This window comes from Mustela nigripes, chromosome 16, assembly GCF_022355385.1.
Source record: "Mustela nigripes isolate SB6536 chromosome 16, MUSNIG.SB6536, whole genome shotgun sequence".
NCBI classification, from domain to species: domain Eukaryota; kingdom Metazoa; phylum Chordata; class Mammalia; order Carnivora; family Mustelidae; genus Mustela; species Mustela nigripes.
Genome location: NC_081572.1, coordinates 57,385,179 through 57,399,647, shown reverse-complemented (window position 1 = coordinate 57,399,647; position 14,469 = coordinate 57,385,179). Strand labels below are relative to the sequence as shown.

At 49.0% G+C, this 14,469-nt stretch overlaps 1 protein-coding gene across 3 annotated transcripts in view; it reads right to left on the bottom strand.

The window, feature by feature from the left end:
* CTC1 (CST telomere replication complex component 1) overlaps positions 1 to 11,242 on the bottom strand; it is a 21,060-nt gene extending 9,818 nt beyond the window's left edge. The window contains exons 1-5 of one of the 3 annotated variants that reach the window (XM_059380854.1): positions 10,999 to 11,242; positions 6,816 to 6,979; positions 1,983 to 2,220; positions 1,621 to 1,832; positions 1,152 to 1,296 (exon numbers count right to left, since the gene is read on the bottom strand). In XM_059380854.1, coding sequence (XP_059236837.1) covers positions 1,152 to 1,296; positions 1,621 to 1,832; positions 1,983 to 2,220; positions 6,816 to 6,979; positions 10,999 to 11,031 — 792 coding nt within the window. In that variant the 5' untranslated portion in view covers positions 11,032 to 11,242. Of the gene's footprint in view, positions 1 to 1,151; positions 1,297 to 1,620; positions 1,833 to 1,982; positions 2,221 to 6,815; positions 6,980 to 10,701; positions 10,931 to 10,998 lie in introns of those variants that run through there. The other 2 variants (XM_059380855.1, XM_059380853.1) reach the window with 2 other exon arrangements.
* Positions 11,243 to 14,469: the final 3,227 nt, after the last annotated feature.

Genomic DNA, 14,469 nt, shown 5'->3' with positions numbered 1-14,469 from the left:
GAGCCCTACCTGAGGAGGTCAGACCCATGTCACCCCACGCCAAGCCCTCTCCGGCGGGGCCCTGGTAACTGCTCAGCAGCCTCTCATCCCCTGCTGCCTGGCATGGCAGTTACCCTGAACCAGGGTCCGAGCCCTACCTGAGGAGGTCAGACCCATGTCACCCCACGCCAAGCCCTCTCCGGCGGGGCCCTGGTAACTGCTCAGCAGCCTCTCATCCCCTGCTGCCTGGCATGGCAGTTACCCTGAACCAGGGTCCGGTCCTTCATTTCCAAGAGATGATGATCTCAGCTCCTCCATCACAGAAGACATCCCCTGGGCTCATCTAGGGTGACAGTATGTCTCCAGTATGTCTGCAGCAGCCTACGAACATAGCAAGATCACTTCTCCCCTGAGCCAACTCCACCCTGAGCAGCATTTCACTGGGCTCAAGGAGACATGGAAGGGTCTGATGCAAAGAAAATGCAGAAGCTCCTCTCTAGGCTGGGAGCAGAAATGAGACCAGAAACTGGGGTGGCTCCTAAGCATTTTCAGTTTTAGCGTTTCCAGTTCCTTTACCCACTCATCACTGTCACTCAAGCTTATGATGCAGACAGACACAAGAATTCTCCCAGAGCTAATAAATGTCAGAGATCCCTTTTTGATACGCATATGAGAGCCTTCTTCTCCCTTGTTTTGAATACTTCTGAAACGTTATACAGATAATGATGAAAGTCATTAGACAACAGCGTAAAAATTAATGATTCTAAAATCGTACCAGTTGATGTAGGAAGAGTGAATATCAAAGTACCAAGTTTTTTAAAAAGTGCACACAGCCAAAAGAGAAAAAAAAGGGCTTGATGGTGCTGAACTGAATAATTTTCTCGGTCATCCTGCTAATGCAGAGGAAAAACAAGTGATTCCAACAGGTTTTGCTCATCACCGACAATACGCAAGTCGTCTACTCAGATGAAGGGCATGACAGGAAAATGCGTTCCCTCTTTCCTGCGTGGGGGAGTGACTCCCCCAGCAACAGCGCTGTCCCAGGCAACAGGGATCCCGCCCCCGAGCTGGCCTCCTTTCCAATGTGGCCCTGCTCTGACATTCATCTCTCCTGCTAAGAGTCCTGACAGCTCCTCCACACCTCCACGACCCAGCACTGACCCCGTTCTCACCTGCACAACAATGGACACGTGGCTGCCAGCCAGGGAGCCGTCCCCAAGAGACAGGACAAAGTGAGCTTTCTTCTGACTCCTCACCAGAGCGCTCAATCGAACCAGCTTCCCAGCCAGGTTCGGCTGCACGCCTCTCAGCTTGCCCCTACAGAGGGAAGAAACACAAGAGGGAAAAGGCATTTTTATTTCCTTTTCCCCCACAAATGCTTTCCTTTCTGCTGTAAATAAGCCAGCGGTAATTTAAAATATCCCTAGCCCAAAGCTGTTATCCCAAAGACGTCCTTCACACTCTTCCTGACCTCAGATAAGGCAAACTTCCTTTGAAGACTTGCACTCAACACTTGAAGAGGCCCCACCATTCCCTTGACTCTGGTGGGAACACCCCATCCTCCCCACTACTCTCTGGACCTTTCCCTCCCATCTGCCAGTTTTACCGCGCTCCGTCCTCCCTGAGACGGGGGAGGATTACCTGTGTCTGAGCAAGCGGGAAGCAGTCTCTGGGTAGAGAACAGGGAGAGGGGTGGGGGGCCCAGGACTGGTGGTTGAGGGGCACACTGGCACCGGGGCACTCAAGAGCTCCAAGTGTCCTTCCCCGGATGCATTCCACCTGGCAGGAGGGAGGTAACTCCAATTGGGGAATAGGAAGAGACGGCCCAACCAAGACAGGTCCAGATCTATGAGCTAGAAAAGACCAAGAGCAAGGGTTACCCCTGGCCCTAGCATCCCACCCACTCTCCTCCACCTTTCTTCCCTTAGAGACCGAACTGCCTCACTCCCTAGAGACCCTCCTTGTGAGGCTCGGAGACATCTGACCTCTGCCCTTCTACTCACCTCGCAGGTCAGGATACCAGTGTTATCTTTCACATAGACATCTCCTTTCCTGTACTCTTGTTCCAAGTCCCCCGAGAGGTCTGTGAGTGTCCCTAAGAGTAACAGCCGCTCCCGGGGCAGAGGAGTTCCATTTGGTCCAGCCCCTTGGGCCCAAGCCTGGTACGTACTACTGCTCCAGGACAGGTGGCTGCAGCACGGGAGGTTCTGGTGGGTCTTGAGGTCCTGTACTGAGACAAAGCTGCAGAGGGAAGGGAGCAGAGGTCCTACAAAGCTGCATCCAAGCCTAGGACACTACCCCCAACCCCAACGAGTTCCCCCAAAGCCCAAGGAAAGATCAATGGAAATCACAGACTAAGAGGGGAGTTGGACTGATGGGCAAGAACTTTGGGGCTAAGAGCCTAATCTGGGTCCAAGAACTGGGAGTACCTATGGAAGGGAGGAAGAAAATGCTGAGGAGACTCTGAACAAGATGGTGCCACAGAGAGGACCCAGAGAAACCAAAGCGTGTAGCAGGAGGCTGGGGGAATGAGCGTGGGGAGAACACTTGACCATACTCAGCATCCCTGATAGCATCTCGGCTCTCAGCTCCACAGAGAATCCCGATGGGCCGCTAGAGCATGTGCCAACGGCTTGACCTCAGTGGCCCCAGCTAGGCTTTCTTCCTAGTCTGGGATATCACAGAACTCAAGACCAGGGGGCGGGGGGGTGGGAAGCAGCCTGAGGTGGGAGTCCGAATCAAGAGCACCCAAATCTCCAAAGATGCTTGAGATCAGCCATTCCCCAGGGAAGCCTCCCAGCAGGGCTCTCCCTGCCAGTGGCGAGGTGCGACACGGAGAATGTGGTAACTGCGAATTTTCCAAAGCTGCAATAGATTCACATCTACGATTCTTTTACTCCGCACACACTTGCCTTCTCATGTCTTCAGAGCAGAAGGGTAAGGATAAAGGTACGAACTGTCACAACTTACCCTGCTCACTATGCCCGTGAACATCGCCCCCGTGAGAGCACTAACAGCTGGGAGCGCCGTCCCGGGTGGCCCACTCCCCGTCCACATCTGCTTCATGCTTTCCCCAGGGGCTTTGGATGATATAAAAGGCAAAGACGGAGACTAGCATGTGTTGAGTCCCGGCTACGCACACCTTATACTTGGTCTGTTCACGCTCAGTAACGCACTGAAGCTTCACCCAAAACCCCTGTGAACATCACCAATGAGGAAACGTCCAGAGGTCAGGTACATGGTGGTGTGGGTGGCAAAGCCGGGGGGGGGTCTCACTCAAAAGTCCATGTTCTTTCCCTGTGTTTCTCTACTTCTCTAAAGGCCCAGGACAAAGCCGCTGGAAAGAGCGCTTTCTTTCTCCTAGGCACCTTCAGGACAGAAAATAAGGACATGGGTCACTTGTCCCAGATTCTTCAGGGGTCTAGGTCAGGAAACTGAAGCTGAGAACTTGGAATCCTTGCATTTGTCACTGATCTCCAACTTTCAACATGCAGCACACTACCCGGCACACAGCAGGCACTCCACGAGGAAGGGAAACATGGATGAATAAAATCTTTGGACCCATCAAATAACTCCTATTCTAGCCTCGCCCACCCTACATTAAGCACTACTCACTTCAACACATCGTGCCATCTAGTTTACATTTATCTTGAAGAACGAGAAGCTTATTTAAAAAGATTCCTTTCAGGAACCTTTTCTAACAGTTTCTGACTTACCATTTTCCCACCGTTCTAGTAATGCCAAAATCTTGAGAGATCTGGACCTTTCTTTCTCGGATTAGACTGTGATCACAGAGGCCACTAAGCACATACTCAGGCACCCATGGGAGACAAACCCCACTGCATGAGGCTTCACGGCAATCACAACCTTCTCAACTACAACTAATCTATAGGTAGCTCTCTGTCCCATGTGGCAGGACGGTTTTTTAACAAGATTTCACTGTGTCTACATAAACAACATATTTAATCCTGATAGGGATGTGGACAACCACTGAGGGAAACGGAGGAAAACCTGCAGCCAGTGAAGTACAATGAGAAAAGCTACACAGGACAAAAAGAGAAAGGTCCCCAGGTAAGTGTGTATGGAGAAATTACTTTGGGATTGAAATATCATTTACTATCCATCAAATAAACACAAAACCCACTTTTGTAACAAGATAAATAGCAGATCTGGGAATGATTCAGGACACAGATGCATAACAGCCCCGCGTGTCCTCTGGCACGTCTGCAGTTACAATGGCACATGCGGACCCAATGAGCCCGCACCTCACTTCAGGACACCGGGTGCTGCCGGAGAAGGGGAGGGAACCACCAACCACATCAGGACAGACCACAGAGGAGACACCACTAAATCTGAAATGTTTTACTTCTAGTAAAAATGAATTGAGGCAAATACAGCAAATGGTAAGGTTTTTACAAGCTGAGCACTGAGTCTGGACTGCGCACGGGGTCAGCGCATGCACTGCTCAATTTAGAGGGCTTTCACGTTCGCAGTGAAGGCAGCAGTGAGTTGGCTGAGTCTGGTGCAGCAGCACTTTGAGTCACCATTGTTGTATAACAGCGTCCACGGATGAGCAAAGTACCCAGAATTCTGAAAATGACGTTTTGGATAGTACAGAGTACAATGAAGCTCTCTTTTCAGCAAAGATCCTTTGCCTCTACTGACGGAGAAGGACTGCGGGGCCGAGTGAATGCTGCACAGCCACACGCAGTTTAAGTCTGGGGAAAAGCATCCCAAGCTCACGTAGGGTTGGGAAATGCCTAATTCAACAAAGCTAAATAAACTTGTGCCTTTTTACTTTTCAGAGGATCAATGGTGACACACAGACTCCCAGAATGCCAAGCGGCAGGTGGAATGAACGAACTAGAGCTCCCGACAGTAGGGAAGTCTCTACTTCCACAAAGTCAGGAGGTGAGCCAGACTCTACAGGACTCGGCTCAGGGGTGGGCGCACGTACAATAAAAATACAAAGAAAAGGGGCTAATCCATTTCAATCTCGAGGAAACTACTCCATGACTCAGCAAGGGCACTGCTAGGTAGGTGTTTACCATAAGGGTGCAAAAATAGAGATTCAAAGGGGCACCTGCACCCCAATGTTTACAGCAGTATTATCAACATCAGCCAAACTGCAGAGAGAGAACAGATGCCCACTGACACATGAATGGATAAAGAAGAGGTGGTATATATATATGTGGTGTGTGTGTGTGTGTATGTGGAGGTGGTCATACATACACACACACACACAGACACACACACAGGAATACTACTCATCCGTCAAGAAGAATCAAATCTTGCCATTTGCAATGACGTGGATAAAGCTATAGTGTATTAGGCTAAGTGAAATAAGTCAGAGGAAGACAAGTACCATATGATCTCACTCATATGTGGAATTTAAGAAAGGAAATAGATGAATGTAATGGAAGGAAGAAAACAGAGAGAGCCAAATAAACCATAAGAGACTCTTAGCAATAGAGAACAGGGGCGCCTGGGTGGCTCAGTGGGTTAAGCCTCTGGTTTTGGCTCAGGTCATAATCATTCCCGCATCAGGCTCTCTGCTCAGCAGGGAGCCTGCTTCCCCCTCTTTCTCTGCCTGCCTCTCTGACTACTTGTGATCTCTGTCAAATAAATTAAAAAAAACTTTAAAAAAAAAAAATAGAGAACAAACTGAGGTGGGATGGAGGGGGAAGAGTGGAGGATGGGCTAGACGGGTGATGGGGATTAAGGAAGACACTTGCTATGATGAGCACTGGGTGTTGTATGAAAGTGATGAATCACTGAATTCTGCTCCTGAAACCAACATTGCACAGTGAGTTAACTAACTACAATGTAAATAAATAAATGGAAAGGAAAAATAAATAACTAAATAAAGTTAAAATGTTAAGCCAAGGCGCGCCTGGGTGGCTCAGTGGGTTAAGCCTCTGCCTTCAGCTCAGGTCATGATCTCAGGGTCCTGGGATCGAGTCCTGCATTGGGCTCTCTGCTCCACAGGGAGCCTGCTTCTCTGCCTACTTGTGATCTCTGTCTGTCAAATAAATAAATAAAATCTTTAAGAAAAAAAAAAAAAAAGTTAAGCCAAAACACTAGGTTTTAACTAACTAGAATTAAAATAACAACTTAAGGGTGCTTGGGTGGCTCAGTCGGTTAAGCAATGACTTTTTTTTTTTTTTTTTTTTAAGATTTTGTTTATTTATTTGTCGGGGAGAGAGAGAGAGAGAGAAAACGCACACAAGTGGGGGAGCAGCAGGCAGAGGTTCGAGAAGCAGGCTCCCTGCGGCAGGACTGGATTCCAGGACCCTGGGCCAAAGGCAGACGCTTAACTGACTGAGTCACCCAGGTGTCTGAAGCACAGACTCTTGATTTTGGCTCAGGTCATGATCTCAGAGATCAAGCCCCAAAGCTCCTGCAAGGCACAGAGACTGCTCAGGTTCTCTCCCCGTCTCCCTCTGCCCCTCTGCCCTCTCTCCCCCTCCCTAAGAAAAGATAATAATAATAAATAAAAATTAAAATTAAAAAAAAATACACCCCACATCGGAAACAGTGGTTACTTCTATGAGGTCAGGTTCCTTTTCACAGGCATTTTGGAGCCTTGATATGTTAATGAGCCTGTGACTTTCCTAGAAAAGCTTGTAATATCATATCCAATGTGTCTCAAACTTATTTGGCCATACGATCCTTTTCTTACAGTACTTTATCAACACTGCCTTCCTCCAAAAAAAAAAAAATTGCCTTCCTCCCCTTAGAACCTGGCCCCTCGTGCTTCTCGTTTTCCCCTGGTTAACTCTAGGTCCTTCTTTAGTCCCAAAGTTAACCCCCTCCCGAACCCCTCATCGCCATACCTGTAGCTGAGGGGCAGGGGAAAGCCCTGGTTCTTTCCCTGGGACAACCAGGTGGTCTTCACACAGTCAATTACCAACTGAGTCAACTGCGCATCGGGCTCACTGCCAGCCGGACACAGGGTCTCCTGGATGAAGGTCCGGGCAGCCTCCAGCCAGCCTTGCTCCTGAGGAAAGGGAATCCAGTTAAAACATCTTCCTAACCACCCTGCCCGCCAGTGAAATTCCGGGAATAAAGTAATAGAAAAAGAAATCCGGAGGACAGATAAATAAACAGTACTGGAGTTTAAAACTTGGAAGAAACCTTAGAAGACTTAGCCCGGTCATTCTTTAGACCACTGTGGTCTTCCCTCTTTCTGTCATAAGTATCCCGTGAGGGGCGCCTGGGTGGCTCAGTCATTGAGCAGCTGCTTTCGGCTCAGGTCATGATCCCAGGGTCCTTGGATTGAGCCCTATGTCGGCCTCCCTGCTCCGCGGGGAGCCTGCTTCTCCCTCTCCCCCTGCTTGTATTCCCTCTCTCACTGTCTCTGTCAAATCGATAAATAAAATCTTAAAAAAACAAAAACAAAAAACAGTAAGTAACCCGTGATAACAAAGTACACCGCGGGAGCAGTACGGGTGCTCCTACACCTTCCTCTAGCAGACCCGTACCAGTACTCAACATGCCCAACTGGAATACATACTGCCCCGCAATTCCCTCTCTGTCCCGGGCGCTAAGCTGCTCCTTTCCTGGAGCTCCCACAGCACCCTGCACGCACTTCCATAGACAGCCAACGACCATCACATCCAGCACTGTCCTGTCCCATCTTACGTGGGGTGCGCTTCTAGAGCACCCCACGTAAGTTGAAACATCCTTTAAGTTGCTCGTACATATGACACAATACTACACAGCAATGTGTACACGTAAGCATAAATATGCCGAATTATACACAGTATGTGAAATGACACAGGTGGAGAACAGTCTCTAATCATTCCTTTCCATAGTCCTGTACACACATCTGAGTTCCCATGAGCTAAATCAACGTAAGATGCAATCCCACTGATGTGTTTTGTTCTGTCTTTAGCTGAGACGCAGACTTCCTAAGGAGGACATGAGCCATACTTATATACTGGTCACACATTCTGGACACATAGGCGCCTCGCGAAACAGCTAGCTCTAGAGAAGGCGACCAGTTTGGCCTACTTCCAACGCTAGACTGATTTATTTTAAAATTCTGACAGGGGCACTGGGGTGGCTCAGTTGGTTAAGCTCTTGATTTTGGCTCAGGTCCTGATCTCAAGGTTCTGAGATTGAGTCCCCCCAGCCCCAAATAGGCTTCAGACTCTCCTTCCCTCCCCCCACCCCACCTCCGTGATGACAGGTATGCTCTCTCCCTCTCTCTCAAATAAATACATCTTTAAAAGAGATAACAAAATTCTGACACCTTTCAATAGTACTGAGGGGTAAGTCCTTCATCCTTCGTGATCCCCAGTGATAACGCTAAACCATTACAGCTCACTCCCTGTCCCCCCAATGCCCTTCTATTAGCCTTCTGCTCAGTCCTCCACATTTGCTCAATCTTTAGCATCTTTTTCTTTTTTTTAAAGATTTTATTTATTTGGGGCAACTGGGTGGCTCAGTGGGTTAAGCCGTGCCTTCGGCTCAGGTCATGATCTCAGGGTCCTCCGATCAAGTCCTGCATCGGGCTCTCTGCTCGGCAGGGAGCCTGCTTCCCTCTCTCTCTCTGCCTGCCTCTCTGTCTACTTGTGATCTCTCTCTGTCAAATAAATAAATAAAATCTTTTTTAAAAATCTTAAAAAAAAAAAGATTTTATTTATTTATTTGACAGAGAGAGAGACACCACAAGTAGGCAGAGAGGCAGGCAGAGAGAGGGGGAAGCAGACTCCTCACTGAGCAGAGAGCCCGATGCAGGGGCTCGATCCAGGACTCTGAGATCATGACCTGAGCCCAGGACAGAGGCTTAAACCACTGAGCCACCCAGGCGCCCCTCCATCTTTAGCATCTTAACAGACTTGTCTTCAGGTTCTCTGTACCTCAGTGTCCTTGTGAATAGCTCTATCACTAAACTTCACCTTCACTCCACCTAGCCAAATGGTCACCCACGGTCACAGTTATCAAAACTGGACTAGGTCAGAGCACCTGGCTGGGTCAGTCCATACAGCACATGACTCTTGGTCTCAGGGTTGTGAGTTTAAGACTCATGTTGGGTGTGGAGACTGCTTAAAGAGAAAATCTTCCCCCCCAAAATTGGACCACGTCATCATTCAGCACTGCCTCAGTGACATAATGATAGCCTCACCCAGACTCTGATTTTCTGTCTTCTCTCTAGCTCCTGAGGGCCTATCTACCCCTTGGCACATGGCATACTACTGTTTTACAGTGTGGTACCACTGCCTCAGAATTCATGGATCTCATCTACTGTGTCAGAATCCTGGCAGGAGTGGGGGACCCAGGAGTCTGTATTTTAAAGATTTATTTATTTAGACAGAGAGCATGCGTGCAAGCAGGGGAAGGGGCAGAGGAACAGGGGAGAATCTCAAGCAGACTCCCAGCTGAGCACAGAGCCCAACTCGGGGTTCGATCCCAGGACCCTGAGATCATGACCCGAACTGAAACCAAGAGTGTGATGTTGTTTTTTGTTGTTTTTTTTTTAAGATTTTATTTATTTATTTGACAGACAGATGTCAAAGTAGGCAAGAGAGGCAGGCAGGGAGAGAGAGGAGGAAGCAGGCTCTCCGCAGAGTAGAGAGCCTGATGTGGGGCTCGATCCCATGATCCTGGGATCATGACCTGAGCCGAAAGCAGAGGCTTTAACCCACTAAGCCACCCAGGTGCCCCAAGAGTGCGATCGATGTTTAACTGAGTGGGCCACCTAGGAGCTCCAGGGGTCTGTATTTTATTTAATTTTTTAAAAAAGATTTTCCATTTATTTATTTGAGAGAGAGAGCACAAGCGGGGGAGGGGGAGCGAGAGAACGAGAAGCAGGTTCCCCACTGAACAGGGAGCCAGATGTGGGGCTTGATCCCAGGACCCCAAGATCATGACTCAAGCCAAAGGCAGATACTTAACCCACTCAGCCACCCAGACGCCCCAGGAGTCTGTATTTTATATAAGCTTCCCAGATCACACTGATAAAAACTGAAGTCTGAGAACACTATACACTTTCCCTTCGGTGATGTCTGCCACGGGATATCCCTACTGGCCATCCACAGGAGTTCCTTTAGTTGAGATCGATCGATCTCTCTCTCTCTCTCTGGTTATATCCATCTGCCTACCAGATTCTCCGCCTGGCCAACCTACAGGCACCACACATCCCAACACTGACCTTTAAAAACAAAACAAAAACAAAGCAAACCCGCTCCTTCCGACGCTTACTAATCAGCAAATAACATCCTCAACCCAGTAATTCTACCCTGAAGCTCGAAGTCCTCCTTTAATGCCTTCCTTTCCATACCTAAGTCCTTTAGATTCTACCTTCTTAATATAATTTTTTAACCGTCTTCACTTCTGTTACCTCAGCACTGCTGCCGTGGTCGAGGTCCCCATCCCCTCTCACTGCTTTCCAACCACAGCCTTCTAACCGGTACTTTCTACACTGCTGCCCCAAGGAAACGAAATCTCAAATCTCATCCCATCGCTGTTCTGCTTAAAAGCCCTCAGGAACTCCCCGCTATGCTCAGGTTCCAGTCGCTGTGGAGCGAGATGCACGAAGACCGTCAGCCGCCACCCTTCCATCCCCACCCCGCAACCGAACTTGGATTTTGCAGACACCTGTTCTCTCTCCTGCCTTTGAACGTGTTTTCCCTCCGCCTAGAAACCTCTTTCAGCGCTTTTCTGCCTGGCTAAGCCGCACACGCACTTTGGGTCTCAGACGCTGTCCTTGTTTACCGTTATCCCCGTCCCTCCAGCTGCGTCAGGGGCCCCACGGTTCGCCATTAGCCCGCCCGCAGCTTCCCACCCGCAGGAAGCCCGGAGAGGGGGCGGAGACGCGTCTAAGCCTCGCAGCGGGCGCCGCAGACACCAACAAATGCGTTCGCCAGACTCGCGACGGTGGAAGGACGAACAGCCTCGCGGGCCACCCCCTCGCCCAGGCGCGGCCAGCGAAGGCAGTGAGGCCGAGAAGCAAGGGGGAGGGAACGGGACCATAATGAAAAACGGGGACGAGGATTGGACAAGCGCACTCACGGAGTCAGGAGCCGGAGCCGGGTCAGCCTCCATGATGCGCCCGAGGCGACGCCCTGAGAGAGCCCGCGAACAGCCGCGGCGCCGGGGCTCACGGGAAGGCCGCTCGTGACGTCATCGGTGGGCGCGGCCGCGGCTGCGCCTCCGGCTCCTCCCACCGGCGTCTTCGGGCCCCCGGTGCGCTGCGGTGTGCGGAGCGGTGTGCGCAGCTACCGCGGCAGCCCCCTACTCCCGCACCTCCGCTTCCTTCCGAGATGACTTCCTGTCTGGCATCCCTGGCACGGGGAGGAGCCGGGGACGCTCGGGAGCCTGAACACAGCCGGCCTGGTTGGTCGCTCCTGAGCATCTTCCCATCTCCCCGATCTTGCCAAGCAGAGAGATGTGACTCCTTCATGCGACCCGAGCACGTCATTCCTGCTTGCGTTCTGGCCTTGACTCCTTGCTGGGATCATCTATTTCCCCACCAGACCCTGAGTACCAAGAAGCGCTCCCCTGTTTATTCTATTTTCTTTGTAGGATGGGACCTAGAACAGAGCGTGTTGCTAAATGTAGATCAGCTAATGACAGCCTCTTGCTCTTTCTAATTCAGTCGACCAGCCAATCGTTCCATGCTTTAGTAGGCAGCGACTCTGTGCCAGGCACTGTTCCAGGCTCTGGAGATACAGCAGTGAACACACATTAAAAAAAAAAAAAAAAAAATCCCTGTCCTCATGGAGCTTACATCATAGAATACGGAGACTGACAGTTAAAAAGAAGAAGAAGAAGAAGAAGGGGCTTCTAGGTGGCTCAGTGGGTTAAAGTATCTGCCTTCAGCTCAGGTCATGATCCCCAGGTCCTGGGATCCAGCCCAGCAGAGAGCCTGCTTCTCTCTCTCTGCCTCTCTGCCTACTTGTGATCGCTGTCAAATAGATAAAATCTATTTAAAAATAAATAAAATTTTTAAAAAGGAAGTGTAGACATTACTAATAAGTACTATTGGAAATGACTAGTAAGTACTATTGGAAAAGAAATAGGGAATGCAGCGGTTAGTGTGTGCCTTTGTATGCAGAAGACCTTACTGTAAAGGTGATGTTAACGAATTGGAAGAGATGAAGGATTCAGATAATGGAGATCAAAGAGAAAGGATGGGGGGGGGGACCACAAGCACTAAGGCCCTATGGTGAAAAGAAACGCAAGGAAGTCAGTGTGGGGGTGCCTGGGTGGCTCAGTGGGTTAAGCCGCTGCCTTCGGCTCAGGTCATGATCTCAGGGTCCTGGGATCGAGTCCCGCATCGGGCTCTCTGCTCAGCGGGGAGCCTGCTTCCTCCTCTCTCTCTCTCTCTCTCTGCCTGCCTCTCTGCCTACTTGTGATCTCTCTCTGTCAAATATATAAATAAAATCTTAAAAAAAAAAAAAAAGGAAGTCAGTGTTCTAGGAGGGGAAGACGGGAGATTAAAGGGGTAAAGTGAGGCGGCCTGGGTGGCTCAGTCAGTTGGGCATCTGCTTTTGGCTTAGGTCATGATCCCAGAGTCCTAGGATGGAGTGGGATCAAGTGGGTTCGAGTGGGATGGAGCCCCACATCAGGCTCCCTGCTGAGGAGTGAGCTTCTCCCTCTGCCCCTCCCCCAACTCGTGCTCTCTCTCAAATAAATAAATAAAAGTCTTTTTTAAAAAATCTAAAAAGGTAAAGTGTTGGGGAGATAGGTGAAGAAGACGAAGGGGATTAAAAGATACAAATTTTCAGTTATAAGCCACAGGGATGAAAAGTGGAACATAGGGAATATGGTCAATGATATTGTAATAAATGTGTGACACATGGCAACTACATTATAATGGTGGGCCTTTCATAATGCATGTAATAATAGTCGGTTCACAGCGCTGTTCACTTGAAACTAATACAGTATTATATGTCAACTATACTTCCACTTAAAATATAAAATTTGTTGGGGTGCCTGGGTGGCTCAGTGGGTTAAAGCCTCTGCCTTCAGCTCTGGTCATGATCCCAGGGTCCTGGGATCGAGCCCCACATTGGGTTCTCCGCTCAGCGGGAAGCCTGCTTCCCTTTCTCTCTCTCTCTCTGCCTGCCTCTCTGTCTACTTGTGATTTCTGTCAAATAAATAAATAAAATCTTAAAAAATATATATAAAATTTGTTTAAAAATAAAATAAGGCAGGGAGCCTGGGTAACTCAGTGGGTTAAAGCCTCTGCCTTGGTTCGGGTCATGATCTCAGGGTCCTGGAATTGAGTCCTGCATCTGGCTCTCTGCTCAGCAGGGAGCCTGCTTCCCTTCCTCTCTCTCTGCCTGCCTCTCTGCCTACTTGTGATCTCTGTCTGTCAAATAAATAAATAAAATCTTAAAAATAAAATAAAATAAGGTAGAGCTCCTGGGTGGTTCAGTCGGTTAAGCAACTGCCTCTGCTTCAGGTCATGATCCCAGGGTCCTGGGATCAAGTCCCACATTGGGTTCCCTGTGCAGTGGGGAGTCTGCTTCCCCTTCTGCCTCTGTGCCTTCTCCCTGCTTGTGTGCACTCTTTCTCTCTCTGACAAATAAATAAATAAAATATTTTTTAAAAGTAAAAATAAGGTAAAGTGGAAGAAGTGCATTTTTTAAAGACTTTATTTATTTATTTGAAAGAGAGAGAGTGAAAGAGCTTGAGAGAGAAGCAGACTCCCCATGAAGCTGGGAGCCCAATGCAGGAGTCAATCCCAGGACTCCGAGATCATGACCTGAGCCAAAGGCAGTCACCTAACCAACTAAGCCACCCAGGCAGCCAAGACGGGCATTTTTTTTTTTTAAGATTTTATTTATTTATCGGACAGACAGAGATCACAAGTAGGCAAAGAATCTTTTGGGCACCAATCCCAATCAAGGTGTAATAGGCTGGTTCAAATGTCTACTAGGGTAAATTGTAACTCAGTTGGTCACCTAGCATCATTGTGGAGTTTCCTGTGTGTATTACAATCTGATTGGCCACCTGTGTGTGGCCAGGCCTGACCGCCTGGCCTTTGCCCTTAAAAGCTAGTCTGTGAAACAGAGAAGGGTCGCCCTCTCTTGTAAGAGGTGCGGCCAGTAACGTTCGGTTAGATTCTTGATGCTTGGCGCGAAATAAAGCTTTGCTTGACCTTCGCTTTGTATCAGTCTCACTCCTTTAATCATGGACCCATTATTGGGGCTTAACAGTGAGTTCAAGCCCCATGTTGGTCACAGAGCCTACTTAAAGCACAAACACACAGAAAAGAAAGAGAAAGAAGAGAAAAAAGAAAGAAAAAGAAAGAAAGAAGAAAGAAAATGTGAAGGAAATAGGACCAGAGAGCTGAGCAAACTAAGGCTCCTGGAAAGTTCTGGAACGTTCTGGAAGGTAGGTACTGGATGGAGCCAGGGAGTGCCTAAAGGAAATGAAACCAAGATAAGTTTTGCACCCTAGGTGCCTCACTTGCCTTACATTGTCTTGAACCTGAACCGAGGAGGGGAATGAATAAGGAGAGAGATGAAGATA